This window comes from Bubalus bubalis, chromosome 7 (assembly GCF_019923935.1).
Source record: "Bubalus bubalis isolate 160015118507 breed Murrah chromosome 7, NDDB_SH_1, whole genome shotgun sequence".
In the NCBI taxonomy this organism is placed as follows: domain Eukaryota; kingdom Metazoa; phylum Chordata; class Mammalia; order Artiodactyla; family Bovidae; genus Bubalus; species Bubalus bubalis.
Window position 1 is genome coordinate 88352018 of NC_059163.1, and position 24534 is coordinate 88376551.

At 45.8% G+C, this 24534-nt stretch overlaps 1 protein-coding gene and 2 long non-coding RNA genes across 4 annotated transcripts; 2 read left to right on the forward strand and 1 right to left on the reverse strand.

Moving 5' to 3' along the window:
- The first annotated feature begins 17173 nt into the window (after positions 1-17173).
- Positions 17174-19536, forward strand: NEUROG2 (neurogenin 2). The gene has a single exon (XM_025290288.2). The coding sequence runs from the start codon at positions 17174-17176 to the stop codon at positions 17984-17986; it is 813 nt and encodes a 270-aa protein (XP_025146073.1). The 3' UTR covers positions 17987-19536.
- Positions 19537-19563: 27 nt separating this feature from the next.
- Positions 19564-21867, reverse strand: LOC123334478. The gene is made up of 3 exons (XR_006552415.2): positions 21727-21867; positions 21382-21531; positions 19564-21097 (listed from the first exon to the last, which is right to left on the reverse strand). It is a non-coding gene; the product is annotated as an uncharacterized LOC123334478 (long non-coding RNA).
- On the forward strand, positions 21527-23651 carry LOC123334477. Of its 2 annotated transcripts, none has more exons than XR_006552414.1 (3): positions 21527-21667; positions 22832-23043; positions 23140-23651. It is a non-coding gene; the product is annotated as an uncharacterized LOC123334477 (long non-coding RNA). The 2 variants fall into 2 exon arrangements; XR_006552413.1 differs by lacking the exon at positions 21527-21667 and adding an exon at positions 22031-22128.
- The last annotated feature ends 883 nt before the right edge of the window (positions 23652-24534 follow it).

Sequence of the window (24534 nt, forward strand, 5' to 3'; positions counted from 1 at the left end):
TAGAATGAAACAATCCAATTTCTAGACTGAAATCCACTCATCAATCGCCTTTGCTTTATACAGGCATTTGGGTACATATGTTAGGTTTTTTCCAAGATTCTTTTACAAACACCACATTGATCCCTAGGGAGGAGAACGAATAGTCTCCCCACTTTATAAATGATAAAGCCAACAGAGAAATTGAAGTGATCCATCTAATTGACCATAAGTAGTACAAGACAGGGCTAGAACCCAGACTAATCCAACTGAGGCTTTTCTACTACACTGTACTGCCTGAGTGGTAAGTCATTCACTTTATCAAACTGTGAAAGACACTGAAACCAAAGCTTCTACAATCCTCTTTGATTAAACCAGACTGATTTCCTGTTAATTTAACTTGGTTAATTTATATGCAACACTTTACTAGTAATTTGTTTGAACAATCTATACCTTCCTCGCAAATTAACTTTGCTAGAAAAATGGGATTGTTGATTTTTCTTTGAAGTTCTTGAAGGTCTACATTTGCTACTAGAAGATCTGTTTGGATACAATGGAAGAAAAACTGATTTATCAACAAAAAGGTAGTAATGTGGCTGAGCTGGTAATTTTTATTATCAAAAGTTAATGAAAAACAAATAATTATGATTCATATTCTGCTCCACTCTGCAGCAAACCCCTATCCTTAGAAACATATGTTTCAATATTTGAGTTACTTGTGAAAAATCAGAAGTTAAAATCTGAGATTATGAAGCCCAGCTTAAAACTTAAAGATAAAACATAACTATTGGTATAGTTCTTTAATATTTGAACAAAAAGAATGTTTGATTTGGAGATGCCAAAGCAAACCCCACATGCTTCATGCTCTTCTTGACTACGGTTTAATTTAAAGACAGCTGTGAAATAGCTTTATACTAATTTGATTTTTTTATATTAAATAAGAATGAAATGGAAATTGGTGATTTGCTCGACAGATATTGGACCCTGAAAATTAAATAATTGCTCTAAAAGCATTAGCTCAACACTGATTTGAAATGCCTGCTTTGTAATTAGTCTTGAGTGAAATGTATGTTTAGTTCAAGTTGTGTTTTTTGGTTTATATTAGTATGATTTGATTATAAAGTAAAGGAAAAATACAATCCAAATATCGCTGCAAGCCTTTGAATTCCTTTCACCCTAAAACACCAGTTAGGTTGATTTTTTAAAAACTCTTCTATTAGTCTCTTAATTATTGCTATTCTTTACTATTTTACTTTCTAACTGAGCAAATCTGATCTTGATAATGTAGTAAATGAAGGTCTGTATATGTGTGTGTGTATGAAAAATTAAGAAGCAGTCAACTCGCAGGTTAAAGAATTAGTGGAGAAGACTTCCTAAGTGAGTTTTAAGGTACCAATTGCTTATTAAAACAAAACCTTCAAGTCCATTGATTTTATTGGCTGAATGAAGATGGATTTGTAGATTCTTAGAACAGAACAGATTCTTTGGCTCCACTGGTCAGTACATTCACTAAGCATCTACTTTGTGGCTGGTCTGTGTTACATGGAGAGCAGTCTGGTTCATTCTGGAACAGACATGTGGAACTTGTTTTATTTGTCAGCCCAGGCATGAAGAATAGGTGAATCAGTTACATATCACTCTACCCCTATATGGGGCAAGCTCAGTTCAGTTCAGTTCAGTCCAGTCGCTCAGTCGTGTCCGACTCTTTGCGACCCCATGAATTGCAGCATGCCAGGCCTCCCTGTCCATTACCAACTCCCGGAGTTCACTGAGACTCACGTCCATCGAGTCAGTGATGCCATCCAGCCATCTCATCCTCTGTCGTCCCCTTCTGCTCCTGCCCCCAATCCCTCCCAGCATCAGAGTCTTTTCCAATGAGTCAACTCTTCGCATGAGGTGGCCAAAGTACTGGGGTTTCAGCTTTAGCATCATTCCTTCCAAAGAAATCCCAGGGCTGATCTCCTTCAGAATGGACTGGTTGGATCTCCTTGCAGTCCAAGGGACTCTCAAGAGTCTTCTCCAACACCATAGTTGAAAAGCATCAATTCTTCGGCACTCAGCTTTCTTCACAGTCCAACTCTAACATCCATACATGACCACTGGAAAAACCATAGCCTTGACTAGATGGACCTTTGTTGGCAAAGTAATGTCTCTGCTTTTGAATATGCTATCTAGGTTGGTCATAACTTTCCTTCCAAGGAGTAAGCGTCTTTTAATTTCATGGCTGCAGTCACCATCTGCAGTGATTTTGGAGCCCAAAAAAAGAAAGTCTGACATGGGGCAAGCTACAGCTCTCCTAATAGAGAAACTGGGTGGAATCCTGGAAGTAAGAAAATTGGGCTTTTTGGGGGCCTAATTTTGGAATATATACTTCTAAATAAATCAAGAACCAACAAGGCCATGATGTATTGGGAGCTCAGTTTCCCTGTATCCTCAGGTTTCTTATGATAGAGTCAGTATCAGGCTTTCACACTTAAGATTTTGAGGTTGAGGCCAGACACTGAGGACCAGGTAAGGCAGTGAGGAGTAAGAAGAGGGATGGCTATACATGGTGAGGAAGACACATATGTGGTTGACAAATTGTGAGGCGTGAAAAAATTCTAGGTCTTTCAACACAATTGTGTGCATGTGTAAAACCAAATGACATCTCCTACTGGTCTTTGACTTCTTTTAACTATCACGGGCCCTATCCAGTGTTTTGAATGGATAATGATCATCTGGACCCACATGGTGACATCACATGAGTCCGGGTATCAGGCAAAGTGTAATTACTGAGTCTAGATATTGTATGTGACTTGCTTTTATGTGCTGGCATAGTCTATAAGCAAGCTGACTGAATGTAAAGAGTCAAGGACAAAATTGATGACATACTGCAAAGAAACTACACGTGTAACTTTAGTGCCAATGGCTCTTCAGAATGCTATTTTGCATTTATAATTTGGGATCAGCACCATCACAGGAGATGCTAAGTGTTTAGACAATATAAGCAAGTGAGCTGCTTTTCTCTTCTTTGATTGCCTTCTTATTAAGCATTTTCCCCTATATTTTAAAACAAACCAAACAGGACATGTTTCTCTTGCCGTCTTCTCTGGGTCATTTATGTGCCTAAGCATATATAACTTGAAGCAGACCTTCATATGTTAAGTATGACAACCTCATTTTGTGTTGTTTGTATTCATTATAGCACATCTATTGCCTTTTCCTTGTGTTTTAGTTTTATTTATATATTTTTGATAATAACATATGTGTGGGGTCAAAATTCAAGAGGAACTGAAGGGAAGAGAGTGAAAAGTCTCCCTCCATCCTGTGTCCCCAGCTACCTAGCTGTCATCTCCAGAGTCAACTGATACCATATTTCCTTCAAGAGACAGTTAACTAACATGGAAGTCCATACATATACGTGGTCTCCCCCTTTACATGGTAGCCTACCGTGCTGCAGTCCACGGGGTCGCCAAGAGTCGGACATGACTGGGCAACTGAACAGCAAGAAACGACAACTACCACACACATCCTCCGGTACCTGGCCTTTTTCACTAAACAGCATATCTTACAGTTCATTCCATGTTCTCTATACTTTTTGAAAATTGCCTGAGATTCGTCATCACCTAAATTACTTCAACATGTCGCTGACCACAACCTCACCCTCCCTTCACCTCCACATGCTTGCCAGCTCCACCAGCATCTCTCATCTCCTGACTCCTTACCATTCTCCCAGCCTCCTTTTATCTTTTCCTGTCTGTCAAGACACCATTGTGTTTAATCATTCTCAACAGTCCTGATGCCTTGCCGCTTTGCTGCAGGTTCTTCCAGGGATTAGTCCAAACATCCTCTTCCATTTTCTTACACCTGGGCAGCTGGGTGCTGGAGAGAAAATTATACTAACGTGCAGATGTTGCCACAATACATTTATGATAACTGAGCTCACAGGTCCCATAGGCCCAGAAGTTATATGTCCCTAATAAGCGCTTCAGCTCATTGTTTCCAGTCACTCTTCCCACCAAAATGATTTTTCTAACATGCAGAAATCCTATGAATTCAATCAATCTCTCTCCCGCATGCTGCTGCTGCTGCTGTTAAGTCGCTTCAGTCGTGTCCGACTCTGTGTGACCCTATAGATGGCAGCCCATGAGGCCCTCCCCGTCCCTGGGATTCTCCAGGCAAGAACACTGGAGTGGGTTGCCATTTCCTTCTCCAGTGCATGAAAGTGAAGACGCTCATTCGAATCCGACTCTTAGCGACCCCATGGACTACAGCCCACCAGGCTCCTCCGTCCACGGGATTCCCCCCCCCTCCTCCCCGTCCATGAGATAACCACTAATCTATTCTGTCACCATAGGTCAGTTCTGCCTGCCTTAAAACTTCATGTAAATTGAACCAGTGTCTACTCTTTTGAGTCTTTTTACTCAGCATGTTTTCAGGTGTATCCATGTTATTACATGGATCAGCAGTTCATTCCTTTTAATTTGAGCATATTCTGTTGTATGAATTTTGTTGTTGTTGTTTTAAATCTGTTGGCCAGTTCTTCACTTCTGAGATAATTTCATCTTCTCTAGTTTTTCTGTTCTCTCTGAAATTCCTATTAGTCAGATGATGGACTCCTGGAATGATAAGTATCTTATCCTTACTGCTGTTTATATCTTCAACTTTTTTTCTATACTCTAGGAGATTCCTTTGAATTTATCTTTTTTGCTTTTAGATTAAAAAGACTTTATTGGTGCTGCAGTCCATGGGGTTGCAAAGAGTCGGACAGGACTGAGCGACTGAACAACAGGCTGAGTGTAGGTCTGCTTCCTTTACAAGAGGTAGTTCCTGTTTCCCCAGTTTTCATGAGGTATCAGCCACACGTACTAGCCTTTAGGAAAGTACTCCAGAAAATGTTGCCTCCTTTGGCTACTTACTGCAACCTAACAATATAGGGAGAAGAAAAAAACTACAAAAGTCATTCCTTTAGAAGACAGTTTTGGACTTGCCTGGTAGTCCAGTGGTTAAGAATCTGCCTGCCAATGCAGGGTACACAGGTTTGATCCCGGGTCTGGGAATGTGCTCTATTCCACGTGCCATGGAGCAACTAAGCCTGTGCACCACAGCTACTGGATCCAAGCTCTAGAGCCTTCGAGCCATAACTACTGAAGCCCATGCACCTAAAGCCTGTGCTCCACAAGAGAAGCCACTGCAATGAGAAGCCATGCACTGCAACAAAGAATAAGCCCCGCTTGTTGCAACTGGAGAAAGCCCAAGTGTAGCAAAGAAGACCCAATGCAGCCAATAAGTAAAAAACACGCTAATTCTCTTTGAAAAAAAGTTTTGCCAAGAGCACTGTTACTGATCTGCACGGCCTTGGCATAGCCATGCAGTACATACCATCTGATCCATATTAATTAATAAAGAGGAGGAAATGAAAAAAGTGAGAGTCCTCATGCCTTGTTGATCTCAGTTTTGACTTAGCTTTCCTACAATGATTAAATTCACTCTCTGTTCTATAGGTACAGGTTGATTTCTTCTTAAATACTGAATTAGAAATTTCCAGCTACCAGCAAATTGTGATTGAGATCACATCAAGGTATTCTTTCCTGTCCAAGTGCATGGGACCGAGGAATGTATTACTGACTTCTGATTAGACTGTCTGCATATGTTTTCATTATTATTTTAAAATTCTGTATGGCATATTTTTATTTCAGCCCTATTTTGTGAGGAAAAGAAAAACACTTGGGATAAGAGGAAAGGAAAAGGCTGTTATTTTAATACCATGTTACTTCATAATTAGCTTATTTCAAACAAAGGGATTGTTTTCAAGCATCAACAGAGGGGAAAGTGAGCACTGTTGATGCCAATTTCATGAGACTAAGGATGAAAGTAAGGTTCAGAACAAAATCCAAAATACCATGTGATTCTTTGGGAGTGGCCAGCAACTTAAGGAACAATGCACTTAGCCCCAGAACAATGTCCTGGAGCCTCCATGACTCGTTTTCTGAGAAATAGTGTTGGTCTCAAATCCAGTACAACTCAAATAATTGGTATAAGAGCAGTGGTCACTAGGTTCATGGAAATATTAAAGCTGTACTTCCCTCTAATTTTTAGTGACACAGATTCTCTACTGGGAAATTTTTTAAAAGGGAAAAGCTATATTCGAGTTAAGGCAGTAACAAGAGTTCAAGTGTGGGTTAATATTGACATAAAGTTTTAGTTTCTATTTCTAGCCTGTTTCATTTTTTTCAGAATTTCTTAGTTAACATCTACCATGAAAATATCTCTTGATTTTTCTGCACAATATTGCATTGTGAGATTATTCTTTCTTTTCCTTCAAGAGAAAATGAACTCTCAAATCCTCCAAAATAAAAATCCCAGAGAAAAAGAGAATTTGCTGAGAAGAATGCCAAGAATTATCCTCTTGCAAATCCTTTCCTTTCTCTTATTCCAAGTCCTGCTGTCTCATGCACTGACAATAATACAACATAGTTTCAGTGTGGTGATTGCTGCTTTAAAAATGCAGAGTTAAACAGAAACCCACAATAGCCTCCCTTGGGGTAAAGATGGTTTCTGTCAACAGAGAAAGCTTAAGACCTAAAAGCATAGGTAAGCAAAATTCAGAATTAAACATTTTCCGGATCCTGATTAATTTTAAAATAGAAGCTTTAGATGCCATATATTCAAGCACAGAATAACAGAGGAAGCAAGTTTTTAATCACCTCTGAGAACTGGTCAAGAAACACATTTAAGAAAGATTAAACACAAGTAATTTCCTGTTAACAAATATTATTAAACAAGAGAATTATTACTTTGAGACACTGGTAAAAAATCTTTCTTTAGAAATTCATCAAGTCCCTGGGATCTCATCTCTCTGGGAAAATTAGACATGATTTACCCAGAAAAGCATTGAGAAGCTTTTCTTTCTCTGTGAAACCCCAGGAACTGTGAGTAAACAAAAATTAAATTTTGAGAGAGCAGTATGGAAACACATACATTACCATATGTAAAATAGATAGCCAGTGGGAATTTACCGTGTGACACAGGGAGCTCAACCCAAGTAGAGGCTAGGATGGGATGGAGATAGGAGGGAGGCTGAAGGAGGCAGTGATTTCATGATGTAGGGCAGAAATCAGCACACTATTATAAAGCAATTATCTTCAAAAAAAATTTTTTTTTAATTAGCACTGAATGTTTCTCTTCCATACATTTTCATCATAGTTCAAGAACAAGTTTTAAATGTTTGTGGGAAAAAAAAAGTTACAATATCCTGTGTTTGTGCTCAGTCCTGTCCTACTCTTGGCGACCTGATGGATTGTAGCCTGCCAGGCTCCTCTGTCCATGGAATTTTCCAGGCAAGAATACTGGAGGGGTTGCCATTTCCTGCTCCGCGGGATCTTCCTGACCTGGGATCAAACTTGAATCTCTTGCATCTCTTGCATTGGTAAGCAGATTCTTTACCAGGGAAGCCTTTTCCAGGATTCTTTACCTGGGCAGCCCTACAATATCCTATGTTAACCCAAAGGGTCCAACTCCTAGGGCCTTAACTATAACTGTGAGCAAGTTCTATGATATAACTCACCTTACTTCAGACATCTCTGATCTGAAATTTACTTCCAATCTTTAATAATAAGAGTAGAAAAGACAGAGGCACTTGGCAGAAGGCCAGTGTTGTTGTTGTTTTTTAATAACAATTTCTGATTATAAATGTTCCAAAATTTACTCGGAAAACACAAAAAGAGAAAATTTAAGTTACCAATAACAAAAAGATAGCCACTATGAATACTTTTTTGTCCAGGATGTATGTGTTTGTATTTCCCTACAATCAGAGATATATATCATATACAGATTGGGGTCACACTAAGCATTATATAGAAAGTTTTAAAAATTAAACATCCAGGCTTCCCTGGGGACTCAGTGGTAAAGAATCTGTCTGTCAATGCAGGAGACATGGGTTCAATCCCTGGTCCGGGAAGATCCCACGTGCTGCAGAGTAACTAAGCCTGTAAGCTGCAGCTACTGAGCCTGTGCTCTAGAGCCCTGGAGCCACAACTACTGAAGCCCTGCAACCTAGGGCCCATGCTCAGCAATGAGAAAAGCCACCGCCAGGAGAAGTCCTGGCACAACTAGGGAGGAGCCCCAGCTCGCAGCACCAAGAGAAAAGCCTGCACAGCAAGGAGGATTCAGCACAGCCAAAAAATAAAATAAATAAAACTTAAAAATTAAGTATCAATCAAAAATATGATCTTAAAGTCTGCATAACATTTTGGTATTGTGGCAGTATTGTATTTATTATGAGTCAATCTCTACTCTTGGCAGATGTGGACAGCTTAAAAGATTCACAAGTACACTTGGCAAAGTACAATTTTGCCTAAGTTAAGGACAAGCAAACTGAAGCAGGAAAGCAACGAAGCAGAGGGGAAACAGGAATTTGGGTGTCTGGATCCAGGGGATGAGGCCTAAGGCTGCTGCACTTGGTGCCTCTCGCACTCCTTCCCCAACATTTTACACACCCGACATCTAGCTAAAATGGGCACTGAACACCAATTCGGAAGAGAATAAAAAATACCAGGGGAGCGACAAGCAGTCTGGAGAATGAATCTGGAAATGGCTGTAGGTGGGAGGAGAAATACTGATCCGTATAGATACAGTATATTCCCAGCAAGCGCATAAGAGGTCCTTTTATTAGTCTGGAGTCCAGGGCTTTCCCCCAAAGTACTGAGTCTTGGCCTCACTTTTAGCTGCTAAATAGCTAAATCCTCACAACGAAAGTCTTGGGACCCAGGCCCGCTCGTCTCAAACTTGGCAGCCATCGGAACTACCGGGGGCGGTGTCTTACGCGTCTATTTCGACTCGGAGAAGCCCACCATCGACAATTTTGAGCCTGAAGGTTAGAAGTGGCCGAGCCTACGCGCTCGTAACCGGAGCCACAGGTGAAGGCCCCAGAGCGCATCCCAAGAGGAATGTGAAACGTCGCCCAGCCCCACGCGGTGTAGGCTCCTCCGCGGACCCCGCCAGAGGGCACCAGGACCTCGCCACGCGCGCAGCGGCCCCGCACCTGCGGCCAGACCTGCAGACGTTCAGGTGCCACCCCCCAGGCCGCCGTGGGGCGTACGGGGCGCCGCCTCCAAACCCAGCCGCTTTCCGGCTCCCTCGGCCAGCGCCTGAGATCCTGTTTTGTGTTTTGTTTTAAAAGCCTTCCCCGCCCCGGTACTGCTTGAAGGCGTAAATGAGAGAGGGTGGGAGGGGTGAGAGGGGGAAATGGAGAAAAGAGGCGCGGGAGGACTGAATGCCTTCTTTAAATTACTGCTGACACCTCGGTTCCAGGCCCCTAAAATCTCAATCAACAATCCATTAGAACTCAACAGGAGTAAAACGAAATCCTCGTTTAAGTGTATTTATCCGATCTCCTTTCTCTCTTTCAAATGCTAAATCCATTTCAGCATATGCCCCCTTCTTTCTCTAGCCTTTCTCTCAAGACTGGCAGCCCATACCACTCTTGTAAATATGAAAGATGCTAATCATATGACATATCACGTCTCCGTCGGAGCCGGAATAAAGCCTTCAGATTTGGGATCATTGCCTCCAGACAACAGCTTCATCAGCCGGAAAGTTGGTTTTTTTCTCCTTTCCTTCAACTCTCAATCCCTTCTTTGTCTGGAGTAAAATGCAGCCGACTCGAGCCACCCAGGCCATATGGTTCACTCTGTATTTTCTTAGTTGAATTCTGAATTGTTTCTGTGACTTGCGAAAGTTTTTTTGGAAGTGCGTATAAAGACATAGAAGAGCTACTTGTGCAGGGAGCGCTACCGGGCGCGCCGCGGCCGCCCCCTCCCGGCCTGGAGCCCGGGCGGTTGGCTGCGCGGAAAGTGATGCCGGCCACTGCACGGTCGCGCGGCTAAGACCCGCGGGCCGCAGCTGCCGGTTCGTTTGCTATGAGGCCTCCGCGCCTCGCGGAGGGAATGAAATTTGGGGGGAAAGAAAAGATGAATTAATCAGGTGCTAGGGTCGACCCCAAATGGTTTGTGTCCTAAAGTATCGTTTTGGATCCGTGAAAATAAAACGTAGCCGGGCTCTCTTCCGACACTGTATTACATTACAGTCTTATTGTCTACCTAACATGGTTTTCTGACATGTGTTAACTTTTTCATTTTTTGTCTACCGATTTGAATGTAAGCTCTGTGGGGGTAGGAATGGTGTCTGTTTTGTGCAGGGGTTGTTCCCAGGGCTTGGTGCAGTGCTTGGCACACACTGGTTGCCAGTGCATGTATAAAGGAGGGATGACTGAATTGAGTGCGTTAAGTAGAAAGATGATGTTGCCCAAAGGAACACATTAAAGAACTTTCTCTGCTTAAGATTCGAATTTATTCATTCCAACCTGGCCCTTTTAATTTATATTATCAACAAACAATAATTTCCAGAAGAGAATTCAGTGTTTGGGGAGGTTACGTTTTTCCTTAGTTGGGAGAGGAGAGGGAAAATCAGCTTTCAGATCTTTTTTCCATTGCTTTGAATGAGTTTTGTGTTTTTCAGGTTTGGGACTGTCCCTGCGAGAGAGCAGGCTGCCAAATTTCCTTTCTCTCTAACTCCTTACACAAACCCCAAAGAGTTCTTTCACCAAATCATTAAATTCTACAGAGGTGGTCAAGCTCGCACTGCTTTTCATGAAACGGAGAAAGAAAAGGGTCCTTGAAGTTTAGAAGATGCCCAAGGAAAACTCCTTGAATGACATCAAAAGAATGAGTTTCCATAGCTGTTGAAGCACGAGGGCCATGTATCCGCACAAAGAGGGACCGGGGCACCGGGACGGGCTCACAGCTCTGTCCCAGGACAATTGGGTCACTGAAATAGGGAATTAATTACCATTGGAGAGTGGGCAGCCCATTCACCACTGGCTGAGTTTTATTAAACGCCAATATAAATAACAAAACAACTCTTGTGGCTGCACTATTCCTACACGCCAAAGGAAGGATTATGCCGGGGATTAACATCTTAAAGTCTATGAGACTTTCTGACTCAAGGCTCGGAGCTGGTAATCGTGTTTGTCTCCTGGTTCAGCGATTAGTGCTCTCTTTCTTGCACTTTCCCCTGGATAGCCAATGTCCCTTTTTGCTGGCACAGAGGGGTGAGGGGGGGCTTCTCTCCCTAGTGGGCCCCCAGCCCCCCATTCAAGCGCCGGCTGTTCTTTTCCCCTTACCTGAGGAAAACAATCAGAAAGCTGGCAGAGACTGGTCAAATCTCCTACAGTGACTTCTTTCCTTCGTGGGAAAGAAGAGTGCTCGGGCAGCGGGTCGCCTACCGAGTGCAGAGAAGTCTGCCGGGTGCTGCCTCTCTGGAGCTGGAGGGAAGAGGGTAGAGAGGGCGCAAAAGGAAGGGAGCCTTTCAGCACCTGCCGGGTGGATTTCAACACCATCAAGAAGACCTCCTGCGTCAAGCTGGATTCCCTGAATGGTTGGCTTGGGGCGCCAAAGCACATTATACGGGTTTAGGGCAAGGGAATAAGGGTCCCGAGAGAGGGGGGTTACGACCTTCTCTGCCTTGCACCTCCTCTTGTAGATTCCCCCGGCCATCCCCAAATACGGAAGAGGGTGGGGCTGGCCCACTGAAGCTGCCGCGCACCATCCTAGCTCTGACCTCTGCAGGACTGGAGTGACAAACCCTCCCCCACAGGACCCGAGGGAGAGATCCAGGATGAGACAGAATTCTGCACAGGGGTCCAGTAAGAAGGCGGGGAGGGAGGGGGTGATGAGTTTACACTATTATTGTTCTTGACCTCCTTGCCTCCACAGAAGGGGACCCCCCAAAAATCCGAGCCCACTCTGCCTCCCAGCGCTTCACCATCTGCTCATCACTAGTAATGAACTCTGGCGTAGCAAAGAGCCCTCCGCAGGGAAGGGCGGGGGGATGCAGAGGGGGCTAATCATTTCCACTCGGTCTTCAACCACTCTGGAAACCGGAGTGTTTCTAGTACCCAGCAAATAACTAAAGCTATTCAAGATTGGCTAACTTTTTCTTTCCATCTTTCCGCCTTTTGGAGAGCTAACCGGGTGGATTAGGATTTAGGCTACAAAGCCATCCTTGGCAGACGCATCATCTAGTCCTTTTTAGCAGAGCAGAGCCCCTCCCTTTCCTTGAAGTCAGGACGGTTTACTGTGAACTGGGGGACAGGCTGGCTAGGGAGGCAACTTTTGCTCTTGTGCTTTCTGGGAAAAGGACCTTTCTTCACACCCATCCCCCACCCCACCCCCCAACATTCACCTGCAGCAGCAAAAGTATGGTGGGGTGACCATTTGTCCTCTTCGGCCACTTGTGAGGTCGAAGTGTGGATGGGATGTGTGGATGGGCCCCACAGCAACACCTACCCTAAACTTTAGAGCTCCTGGGTCATCTCAAAGTTCAAGCTTCTTAAAAATAACAAAGACTTTCTAAAGGTCTCCACCCCCCTCCCTGCTCCCCTTACTTCACTTTTCTCTCCCTACACATCCTCGGGCCTCCTTTCTTTTTAAGGCTTGGGGATGAGTTTAAATCATTGGGCTCCCATTTCTTGATAACTGCCTGCTTTGAGCTTTTGTTCTCTTAAAGTAGGGATTGCACACAGAAAGAGGGGCTGAAGATGAACAGTTTGACCCTTTAGGACAGTTCACGCAATGGACAGGAGCGGCCCTCGGTCACCAAATTCACTGACGCTATTCACGCGCTCCCCTCCCCCTTCACATAACATTTCAGCCTCGTTTCATCTGGACAATCTTTTAGACCACACAAGTGCCTCTTGAATTTATTTAAGTTAAAAGAGTGCTAGAAGCATCCAGCTAAGGATATCTGGCACTGGCCTCGTCTTTGCAAATCTGAGTACAAATCGAAATTGCTTTCTTTCAGCAAAACCAAGCAAAATGTGGAACAAATAAAATATTGCGAATGAGTGTGAATGGCTGGCTTCTGAATTGCACTAGTGTGTTAATAGTTCTTGATGTTCTTTTCTTTTAAAAAACAACACTCTTCATAGTAGGAAATATTTCCCAAAATATTATGAACAGTGATGCTTTTCTTGAAGGCTACTAAGCAAAAACAGAACCAAAATTCTTAAAATTCCAAGATAATGTTATTGTTTAGTCACTCAGTCGTTTCTAACTCTTTGCAGCCCCGTGGACTGTAGCCCATCAGACTCCTCTGTCCATGGGATTTCTCAGGCAAGAATACTGGAGTGAGCTGCCATTTCCTTTGCCAGGGGATCTTGCGGCCCCAGGGATTGAACCCAGGTCTCCTGCATTTCAGGCGGATTTTTTTTTAAACTACTGAGCCACCAGGGAAGCTGGAAGATAATATAGAGGGTGATTAAAAAAACACAAACTTGTACTTTTGCACAGTAATCTAACACAAACCACTCACTGCATATAGCCAACAAATTCCTTACTTTAAAAAGTTACATAAACTTCATGGTATCTTTATAGCTACATAGATTAGAGATTGATTTCTGTCATTTGAATATGTACACAAGCTTATGTTTCTTTGCATACTTTTTCCTTTTGGAAAGAATCTCCTTTCCTGGAAATTTCCAGAATCAGAAATGTGTGATTTACCCTAATAATATTTTACTGTTACTAAATATCTGCACAGGATACTCTTAAATATTCATTATTAACTTCTTACAGACAGTATAGAAAGTTTGGGTTTTGACAAAGAAAAGCATGTACCCTTTCAGCGCATCATAAAAACATAAAATCTTGGAAGAACATAAAAACTGAGGGGTCAGACATCCAAACAGTCTTAAAAATCATCTAAAGAAACCCATTGTGTGTTTCACTAGCAATAAACATTAAAACCAGCTTGATCTTGGAGTTTGTTTGGAGTTATACAAAATTCATCAGGTTTTCCTTTAAGCCTCCACTTAATTGGATTCTGATTCTGTTTTTCCCCCTAATATATTTTATCATCAAATCAACCCAGCACTTCCTAGCCAGACCAAAAATTTAAAGATCTATCTAAAGAAGTATGTTTCTACTGATACTAAAGTAAACTTTCCTTTGTTTCTATTACATTAACCTATTGGCTTGTCTTTCTTTGCAGGCCACTCCTGCCAGGAGATGTAGGTATGTAAAAGCTGACACTCCATAATATCTCCCATCATTCCACTATTTGTTTTTAGCAGCCTTTGATCATTTCCTCAGAACCTAGCTTTCTCGTCCTATTTCTTTCAAAATTAATACAAAAATCCTGCATCCACTCCCATGTGTTCCTTCCATTTTTGACTAGACAAGACATAACAGAGTTTTCTTTTAGGGGGACTGTAAAGAATATTTACTTATTTGGCCTCAGTGATCATATCCTATAAAATAATGCTAATGTGTGCATCAATCATGGTAAGCATTTTTGGTATCTTTCACTCTTGATGCATTTTTTTCTTGAACAAACTCTTTTATGAAGTTCTTATTCTGCAGGTTCATGATACAGAGAGAGACACCCAAAGAAGGGTGAGACAGGCAGAGGTGAGACAGGCAGATGTTGTGTTCTGAAAAGACTAAACATTTCCCTTCTTTCTTGTTTAATATCTGCACTTCTGCCATATGAAATTAAGCTGTTCTAAAAGAACTGAGGAGGAAACTAGGGAAATAATGCTATTATGTTTAGGGAATTTGTTTTTAAAGTGGGTGGGGGGAAGAGATGCAAAGTATCAACCAGCAAGGTGAAAATTGTGGCAATTTTCAAATAATTTCAAGACAAAGAAGTCTGAGGTTGGATAGCTGCAGCGGGTAGCAGTCCCTTTCATGAGATTCTAATTTTCATTTTCTTTACTTTATGCCTTCCAAGCCTGCTCATTATCTCCCTGAAGAAAACATTAAACAAATTAAAACCATGCCCGAACACTTTCATCGTCCCTTTCTCTGAAATACAGCTTGTTTCCAATTCCCACAATCCGAATGAGACCGAGACCAGAGACAACATTCTTTTTCTCTCACCACTTCTCAAATTTTAACATTCCTATTGAGCCTTGCTGAAACTTAATCTGCAAAAGAAACTCCTCTGCAATCTACTGGAGTCCAGATGCATTCCCGCTACCCATGCACCATCTAACACTCGGCCCAGCACACACTTCTGGGTGCCGTGGTTCTAAGAAGTCAGCCACTTCGACAAGAGGGTGGGCGTGAGGAGGAGGAGGAGGGAGGGAGGGATGGCTGTTGAGCAATTCAGAACAAGTTCCCTCCGAGGTCCAGTAGCCCTCCAGCTCTTTTTTCCTATTGAAAAGCCGGGAGAATCAGGAGGACGGGCCCCATGTCCCTACAACGCTCCCCAGCGCGGAGCAGAGGTCATGGAAATGTCAACGCAGCCCATTCGCTCTGCCGAGCTACAAGTCGGCCGCTCCTCCCGCTGCCACCTAGGCAGGAAGCCCTTTGCGGTCCCGCCCCACCATAAACAGGGGTTAGCCCGAGCGCGCCCCACCCTTCCCCGAAAACCAAAAACCTGTATGGTGCTGTGTGTCACACGTAAAATGAGGAGGCCCCTTTTAGCTCTAATAAGTGAGTGTTTTTAGTTTCACCTCCTCTAAAAGTCCATCAACTGCTCCCCTACTCGATCTCCCTGTCAGGAGACGCCTCTATAAATCCTCCAACGTCCTCTCTCTTCACCCTCCCACGTCAGTCTTTCTGGAACCTAAACATGCTTGCCCGCCAAGTGACCACAGCTCGCCATCCATACCCTATGCCTCCTTTAACCAAACGAAAGCGTTTTGAAATACTTTACTATTTGAGACCGTTCCTAAGAAGCTTTGCCAAGAGACGTCCGGCTGCAGCAGAGGGCTTACTACTTTTCCTGGGATTCTGACCCCTATTAACTAATTTCTAGGATCCCGATGTCCGGGAGCTCAGAGGCCAGACAGCGCCGGGTGCCTTGCGGTGCGTGCGCGTGCGCGTCGGGACGGGGGTGGGGTGCGGCCGCGAGGACTGGGACCCGGGCGGTCGCCTTGGTCTCCCCACCCGCCCCCAGCGCCCCGGCCCCTAATGAGCCGCTGAAAGGGAGCGGGCTCCTGTGCGCGTGGCTCGCAGGCCTCCCGGAGTCCGGGGCGCCCTGATTGGCCAGCTGCGCCTCGCGACCTCCATTCATTAATAAATTAGCGGCACGCTCCAGCCGAGCGCGAGCCACCAATCACAATGGGCAGCGACGGCGACAACAGCCGCAGCTTGAGCCGATGCCGCCGCTCCAGCAGTCCGACCGCAGCCTCGAGCTCCAACGGGAGCTTTAGAACCGTGTTATGCTGATTAGATAAAGGGGGGAAAGAGAGGCGGGGGGCGATGGAAAGAGGAGGATGGATGGATGGCAGGGCCAGGGGAGGGGGGAAGTGGGTGAAGAAAGAAAGAAATGAATGATGATAATGCAATGAAAAGAGTAAGCCGGGTAGGGAAAAGCGGGGGAGAAGGGGGGCCAGCACAGGGGAGGGGAGGAGAAAGCGGCGGCCGAGGGTTGGAGGGGGGGTGGGGGCCCCGGGGGCAGATCTGATTGTTTTCTTGGTGGTATATAAGGGGTTTTAAGGAGAGTCGTGTGCCAGACACGCAGCCACTGAACCACAAGCAGCTTCGCTTTAACTGGAGTGCCTGGGAGTCGCGTGCCAGGAGCCGCGCGTCCAGGGACTGACTGACAAGACAGACACGCACCACCACCACAACACACGAGACCCGGGCGGGTCGCCGAGGCCGCCGGGGCTCTTGGCAAAGTCGCCGGTCAGAGCTGTCCCCCGCGGAGCCGCGCCGCAGCAGCGCCAGGCCCGGTGCCTCCAAGCCGGCAGAAGGAGCAGCGCTGAGCTCCCGGCTGCGCGGAGAATCGCAGCACGCGCCAAAGAGCGACGCCGAGGCACGTTTAGAGACAGAACCAAGTGAGTACCCGCGCTGCGGCTTCCAACTTAGGGGCGTTTCCCGCACGGCATCCCACCACATCCGAACGCCCTTCGCCCGCGACGAATCTTTTGTCGCGGGGTCGCAGTCCCTTCCCGGGAGAGAACACAGCTGTCAGGGCGTGTCAGAGTTCGGAACCCATTTGGCTGGCGACAGGGTCACAACAAGGGGCGCCCGCCAGCTGGGAGAGCACAGGCAGGGTTTCCTCCCCAATTTACTTTCCTCCTTGGCGCGATTCCGAGCGGGTCTTCTCGGGCGCGCAGCAGTAAGTCCCTATAACACTGACAGCTTACCTCTGCCGCTATATTCACACCCCATTTGGTTCTTTCTCCCTCTCTGCTCTCTTCTCCAGGATGTTCGTCAAATCCGAGACCTTGGAGTTAAAGGAGGAAGAGGACGTGCTGGTGCTGCTTGGCTCGGTCTCCCCCGCCTCAGCGGCTCTGACCCCTGTATCTTCCAGCGCTGACGAGGAGGAAGAGGAGGAGCTGGGCGCGGCGGGCGGAGCGCGTCGGCAGCTTGGGGCAGAGGCCGGGCCCGCGGCTCTGGGCGGCTCGCCGGGAGGAGCCGAGGGCTGCCGGCCGGCGCGGCTGCTGGGTGTGGTTCATGAGTGCAAGCGGCGCCCTTCGAGGGCAAGGGCTGTTTCTCGCGGTGCCAAGACGGCCGAGACCGTGCAGCGCATCAAGAAGACCCGTAGATTGAAGGCCAACAACCGCGAGCGCAACCGCATGCACAATCTGAACGCGGCGCTGGACGCGCTGCGTGAGGTGCTCCCCACATTCCCAGAGGACGCCAAGCTCACCAAGATCGAGACCCTGCGTTTCGCCCACAACTACATATGGGCGCTCACCGAGACCCTGCGCCTGGCTGACCACTGTGGCGGCGGCAGCCTGCCCGGGGCGCTCTTCTCGGAGGCAGTCATGCTGAGTCCGGGAGGCACTAGCGCCGCCTTGAGCAACAGCGGAGACAGCCCTTCGCCCGCCTCCACGTGGAGCTGCACAAACAGCCCCGCGGAGTCTTCCTCTGCGTCCTCCAACTCCACCTCCCCCTACAGCTGCACTTTATCTCCCGCCAGCCCGGAGGGTTCAGACATGGACTATTGGCAGTCCCCACCTCCAGACAAGCACCGCTACGCACCTCACCTCCCCATAGTCAGGGACTGTATCTAGAACTGCCATCTCTGCTACCCACGCCAGGCCTTAGTGGGTACCCTTTCCTGCCCCCGATCAAGCCCTCCTCCCACCCCCCGCTTTCCATGCCCGGGAAACCGTCTCACTACTCAGAGCATGTGTAGCCGTTCTGATTACTCGGTTATTGGTTGCATTCCTTGGCTAAGTAAGGGCTTCCTTAGTTCAGCCGGGCTCTCTAATTTATTGGTGTGATGGAGCTTATTGTCGAAGAGGATTGTAGAGTTTGGGGCCGGGAGGAGGGAGGCACTTAAGGTAAAAAGATGCTGGGAAGAGATAAAGGTAACACGTCTAAGGAGTTTGTAGAGCGGACTGACGCTCCTGCCCTCTCGGTGCGATTCATGTGAATCTCCCAGGGGGAACGCAACCGGTTCCTGTGATCTCTTCACCTTTGCTTCTACATAGAGATGTTAATGTCGAGTAGAAAGAAATGTATCTTAGCATCTGAATGATTTTACCGGTAATAATATTATCCACAGATTTGCAATGGCTGGCATCTGCTTTATTCCCAGTGCTGCCTGCGGGCTGTGGGAATTTCACCTGTCAAACCAAACTTTCCCTCTCTGATGTGCACTTTGTTCTGTTTCCCAGATTCGTCACAATGCCTATTGTCCCGCTCTTCTCTTTCCTTTTTCTTCTCCATTTTGCCATCTGTCTCTTATGATTTATAAGGGGGAAAAAGTTGTTTTGTTAGAGGGCCAGGTTAGAAGTCATTGTATAATTTGTAGGCTTTGTAATGATTGAATGCAAGCGTGGAAATTTAGGCTGAACTCTCTATCAAAAGGAAAAATGTGGAGGAAAACGGAAAAATCAGGAGGGAGGATTGCTTCATGAATTATTTATCTCGACCTTTTAGGGGAGAAGAAACTCCCCCATTCTTTCAAGAGATTAAAAATAAATCAACACACTGAAAACCTAAGCAGACACGGAGCATTATCAGGATCAGCCACACACGTGTTTCCTTCTATTTATTATAAAGAAAAATTTCATGGGAAAAGTATGTATTTTTTGTATATTCTACAGAGTTTATTCTAGTATGTATTTACGTCTTGAAAGAACAAGAAAATTGTTCTTGTGATTAAACTATAAATAAAGTATCTAATTTTCATAATATTTGTGTGTTTATTACTTTCCTGTTTAGGTGGCTTTTAGAAGAATAAGTTGCATTTTTTTCTTAACTCCCTATATCAAACTGAGTAGAATACTTGTTTGTTTTTGTTTTGTCAATGTTTGTGTGTAGATTTCATTGACACATAAGGTCTAAGCAATCACAGGAAGCTGAATTATATTCAAGACACTAACATTGATGTAAAAGTGTAACTCTCCATACAAATAAAAGCTTGGTTTTTAAGAAATCAATTTCTGAGCAAACAAGATTAGTTAAAAAAAAGTTTGGGGAATTTAAATTATACTTAAGTAATGATGAGCACCAAAGTTCAGAAATTTTGCTTTTAAAAAATAGCGGAGTTGAACTATCTTGACGGAGTGTGTAGAAATTTGGTTCTTACACTTCACTTCTTTGAGCTTCAGTTATCGTCTGTAAACAAAAGGGACTGGACAGTGATCTCTAACATCTGTGACATAACTGAGTGTTTATAAATTCATTATTGGAAGCTGATTTCATGTTAGCCAATTCAGTCTTTGTTAAAGCAGTTTACATAGTCAAAACATCTTCAGAGAGAAAGCAAAAATGGTTTCCTAATCACCAGGATACATAACTCTGTAACTTGCAACTCAGTCTCCAAAGCAGAAATCAATGCTCTTTGACTGGCCTTGGGTCAAAGATGATCAAGTAAAGGCTGACCACTTTAGAGGAGGGTGGCCAAGACTTCACAAGCCAAAAAAAAAAAAAAAAAAAAAATCATGCCAGCAAAGAAATGTTGGTTGTTCATAGTTCCTCCCACCCTCATGAATTTCATATCTGCTTCTGGTTTAAGCAAATCCTCCACTACTCTGCATATACCAATGATCATTCTAAAATGTCCTAACTACTCCTCCTCTCTGTTCATGTAGAAATATTGTGTTTAATAACTGAATAGCTATTTTTAATAAAAGGAAGAACCAACCCAGGATTTGTTTGGTTTTCATCTCTGGATGTAAGGGAGACTTGTTGGAAAACCCCTTCTAGTTTAAAGATTTTATTATTCTTAACCACTCTTGATTATCTAATAAGGAGAAAGAGATATTTCTCCTACACCTTTATGTTTCTAGTGTTTAAAAAGCCAAGCAATTGTAGTATGAGAATTCTAAAACACAGTTTTAATGCCAAATCACTGTTCTTTTAGTGATGATGGTGGTTATTGTGAGACCAGACTTCTTTTGGAAACATGCCAAGAACCAGGTTCCTGACACAGGTCTTGGGAGGCAACTCTTCAGGTGCAGGTACTCAGGAAAACCCAACTAGAGGGGGAAGGGGGGATGGGAATCCTATAACTAGGTGGTGACCCTAATGGCTTATTCGGAGAGGCATGGATTGAGAGAGGGTTCAATAGTCATAGTTTTGATGAATGGTAATACAGCTAATGACTTAACCTGTGACCCAGTTGAATCTAGCAGTCACCTCTGCACAGCTACTCCAGGGCCAGAGTCTGGTTCAGCCAGAGTTTGCAGGTCCTCTTACACAGAAGCACCTCATATATGGTAGGAATTCCGTCTACCACCTGTGATCTACACTCAGGCTTTTCCTTCTCTATCTACAACACACCTTATTTCACACTGCTGCTGTTATGTGGTCGCTTCAGTCGTGTCCGACTCTGTGCGACCCCATGGACTGTACCCCACCAGGCTCCTCCATCTATGCGAATCTCCAGGGAAGAGTGCTGGAGTGGGTTGCCATTCCCTTCTCCAGAGGATCTTCCCAACCCAGGAATCGAACCCGGGTCTCCTGCAGTGCAGGCAGATTCTTTACCACTGAGCCACCAGGGAAGCCCTATTTTACACTATAAATAGGTGCAATTATTCTTTATGGCGTCTAATCACTTTTAGCGATTAAGAACGTTCTTTCTGCCTCACTTCGCACTAGGAGTTTTCCTTCCCAACCCACCGCAAGCTCCACAGCCTGTGGGTTGAGGTCCAGTCGTCCTCTTCCCTCTCCTGTAAGAATGAGAATTACAGGTCTCAGCTTCAGCAGAAGGGAATATAGTCGCTCCTCGATTTAATCCGTTCCTTCCTCCCTCATTGTGCCTGCCCTGTGACCAGCTTGGTTTGTCTGCACCAAGTAGGTTCCTGGGCAAGCTAAGCCAAGCCACTCTATTTCTGGAGCCCTCTGCCGAGAGCCGCTTCAAGCAAGACCATGGAAATGTTCTGATGACAGTCCCACACCGCTACAGTTGCCAGATCTTCCCAGCGCCAGCGGCGCGCGGCGGCTGCGCGTTTACCTAAGCGCGGAAAAGTGTGAGGGTTGGTCCTGCCCCGGGTGGATCGTCGCTTTGGCGGAGTCAGGCTTCAGGCATTGATTGTATTTACTTTTTCTGAAGTGCCCAGGACTTAAGGTTGATTTTCCTTCACCAGATTTAAAATACATTCATCTGTGGGCGAACAAGGAGGAAAAGAAGAAACAGAGGGCTGTCAGGCGAAGCGGGAGCCAGGGGAGTACGCGGGCGCTCCTGGGCAGGAGCCGGGTGGGCGCCCTTTCGGGAAGAGAACCCCGAGGGCCCAGTGCAGGTGAGGGCGTCGGAAGGCCCCGGGCGGCCTTGGCCGGGAAAGAGCAAGGGTCCCGTTACCCGCAGAGGATATCTAGGCCCAAGGCCCGCTTCTGCCGCGCCCACCCTCAGGTCTGGGTCGGCTGGGCTCCCGGCTGCGCCAAGGTCGGGTCTGCTGGAGAGACTGGAAGTTGCGGTTCGCTGCTGCCCACCGCGAGCGCCCCCTGCATCGCACAGCCTTGGGCCTGTTGTGACTTCTGGGCATCGACACCTGGAACCCGTTAAAAGCACCTCCTCCCCGCGCCCGGCCTCGGTCTTTCCCCACCCTCAGGCTCTCCGGGCCCAGGCGAGCTTTGAATGTATTAATTAAATAAAGCAGGCAGCCCTTGAATCGCGCCAATGCAGGGCGCTCCCGGGAGCGTGAAAGTCCTGGCCTCCGAATCCGCCAAAGAAAATGTGTGAAAAGAGAATTAGTGAAATTAGGTTAGACCAATAAAACGTGAGGGCGCCAGCATCCCCCCCCCTCCCCCAGCCTGGGGCTAGAAGGGCTATCTAGTCTGATCTATTGTTTCCCGCCCTGGCAGGGGGTTCATTGTTTGATAAATAATTCCCCCTCCATTTTATTCTTAAAAAAAAAAAAAAAGGGTATTTGCATAATCACTGCTTTGATGTGGCCAGAAATCGGAGGTTTGGTCTCCCCAAGTCTGCTATTGGTAGCGAGGCAACCAAGCTCGGTCCAGATCTTTTACTTCACTGACAGTGTGTGGCAGACTGTCAGAAACGGCACTGTTCAGCTGCTGCCTCCTTTTTAAAAAGGATCCACTTTAATGATTAAACCTAAGGAATGTCCAAAAGGAGGGGGGCAAGGGGGAAGGACGAGGGTTCTCACCCCCCTCCACCTCCCTCTGTCCTTCAGGGTTCATTGTTCCCAGCAGTTTCTTTTCCAAATCCCTGGGGTGGGGGTGGGGGTTGCCTCTCCCTTGGGGCTTCTCCACGTGGCTCGCCGTGGGCACCCGCAGGGGTCCACCCCGGGCTGAGGAGGGGCGAGGTCCGCTAGAGCGGTCCTCCTCGCCCCTCACCCGTTTTTCTTTCCCCAGTTTGGTTTACCCAGCACTGTACTCCTCTCGCTCTCGCTTCGCCTGGCGGCCCACCTCTGTTTCTTCTTTTCCTTCTTGTTCACCCACAGATGAATGAATGGATGGGGTTTGTCTTCTGGAGGATGCCGAAGTGAGCTGCTCTTTGGTTCTTGAGTGGAAACGGAGTGGGGAGTGTCCCTGGGAACGCAACTTGGGGGCAGTTTCAGATGGTCCCGGACAGGCGAGAGGAGCAAAGAAATTCACTCATCCGGAAAGCAGATAGAGAAAGCCAGTGTGGCCGGAGCTGCGATTTCCCTGCAAGGTGGCGGGAGTCGGAAGATGGAGTTGGGAAAGAGTCCTGATGGTGTGTGTGCGCTACAATAAATGACTTCTCCGTCTCTCTCTCTCTCTCTGCCAGGGTCGCGGGAGGAGGGGAGGCGATGCGAGTGTTCCTGTTTGCGTTCGCTTGCGCCAGCTTCTCCAGCCCCTCAAGCGCAAATGGGGAAAAGTCAGCTTGGATTATTGACTAGAAACACTACGTTAGAAGCCGGGGCTGCCCTAGCAACTGGACAGGTTCCAGCTCTGATCTCCAGGCTGGGTAGGTCTCACCTGTGGCAGAAGCGCACAGCCTCCCCCGCCTTGAGTCCAGGATTTCGGGAGGGCGGGAGTGGGGAGACTCCCGAGGGGAGAAGGATCCCCGAAGCACCTGCGCAACCGGATCCCACTACCTGTCCGTCTTCCGAGTCCCCGCATCCTCCGAGCTGGACCCCAGGCCATTTTTCAAGTGTCTCACCAGCTTTTGGACGCAGAGCTTCAATGGTTGCTTAGCTCATTATAAATTCTCTTCTTTATACTTTTCAAGGCTGTAGCCGTATAAACAATCGGTTTTCTTTGTATCATATAAAATAAAAGATCCAAGATTTTTCCCCAGCGGCAGTATACTTGTAACTTTGTTTGGACTTTGAGAGCCGCTCTGTAGACACTATAGGGTATACTAAATTCCAGAGATGTAAGAAATCGAGAGGCAAAAAGCTAAAATTATTTCAAAGGACACATCTCTAAGAGACACTGTTGGACTGTAGCTGGTCTTTGAAAGATTTAATAACAAGTGTATCTCTTCTCTGATCTTGTTGAATTGTAGAACAGACCCTGACACCAGCAAATTTCTTCACTTTTCCTGCCTTTCTAATGATTCCATCACTACTTTCTCATTTTTCTTCAGGACCTGCAGGCATACTTGGAGACATTAAACCATGAAGCAAATAACCAAAACCTTTCACCAAATTTATTTGATCTAGAAACAATTAAGTAAAAGAGCTGAAGTCCATGTTATATGGGGAACAGGAAACTTCAAAATAAGCAGAGAAAGCTGGGGGCTGGTTTCCATGGTAGCAGCTTGCAGTAAAGCCTAATTCCTTGTGACGAAGAGGTCATCTTCCTTTTCAAATGTGTTTATGATCCCTTTGTGCATTGTATTTTGGCATAAAGGCTTCTATGCCCTGTCAGGGCTCCGCAGGCAGCTCTATGACTCTCAAGGGGGTTTATTGCCTCCTTGGTATAAGAATAGCAGAAAGAAGCCAAACTAGTGCCAGTGTGACAAAAGATAACCTCACGGGCTTGCTGTTGCTTTCTTTATGTTAACACATAAATCTTGCTATGCACTGAAATAATTTAAAAATGAGAGATTCTGGGATAACTTTGATTTTGTGTTTTTTCAACCTTTTACATAAATTGAAACACTATATGCAAACATGTACAAGAAGATTGATTCAGTGTGAGGAAATAATTATTTTTTGCCTCACTTTCCAGATAA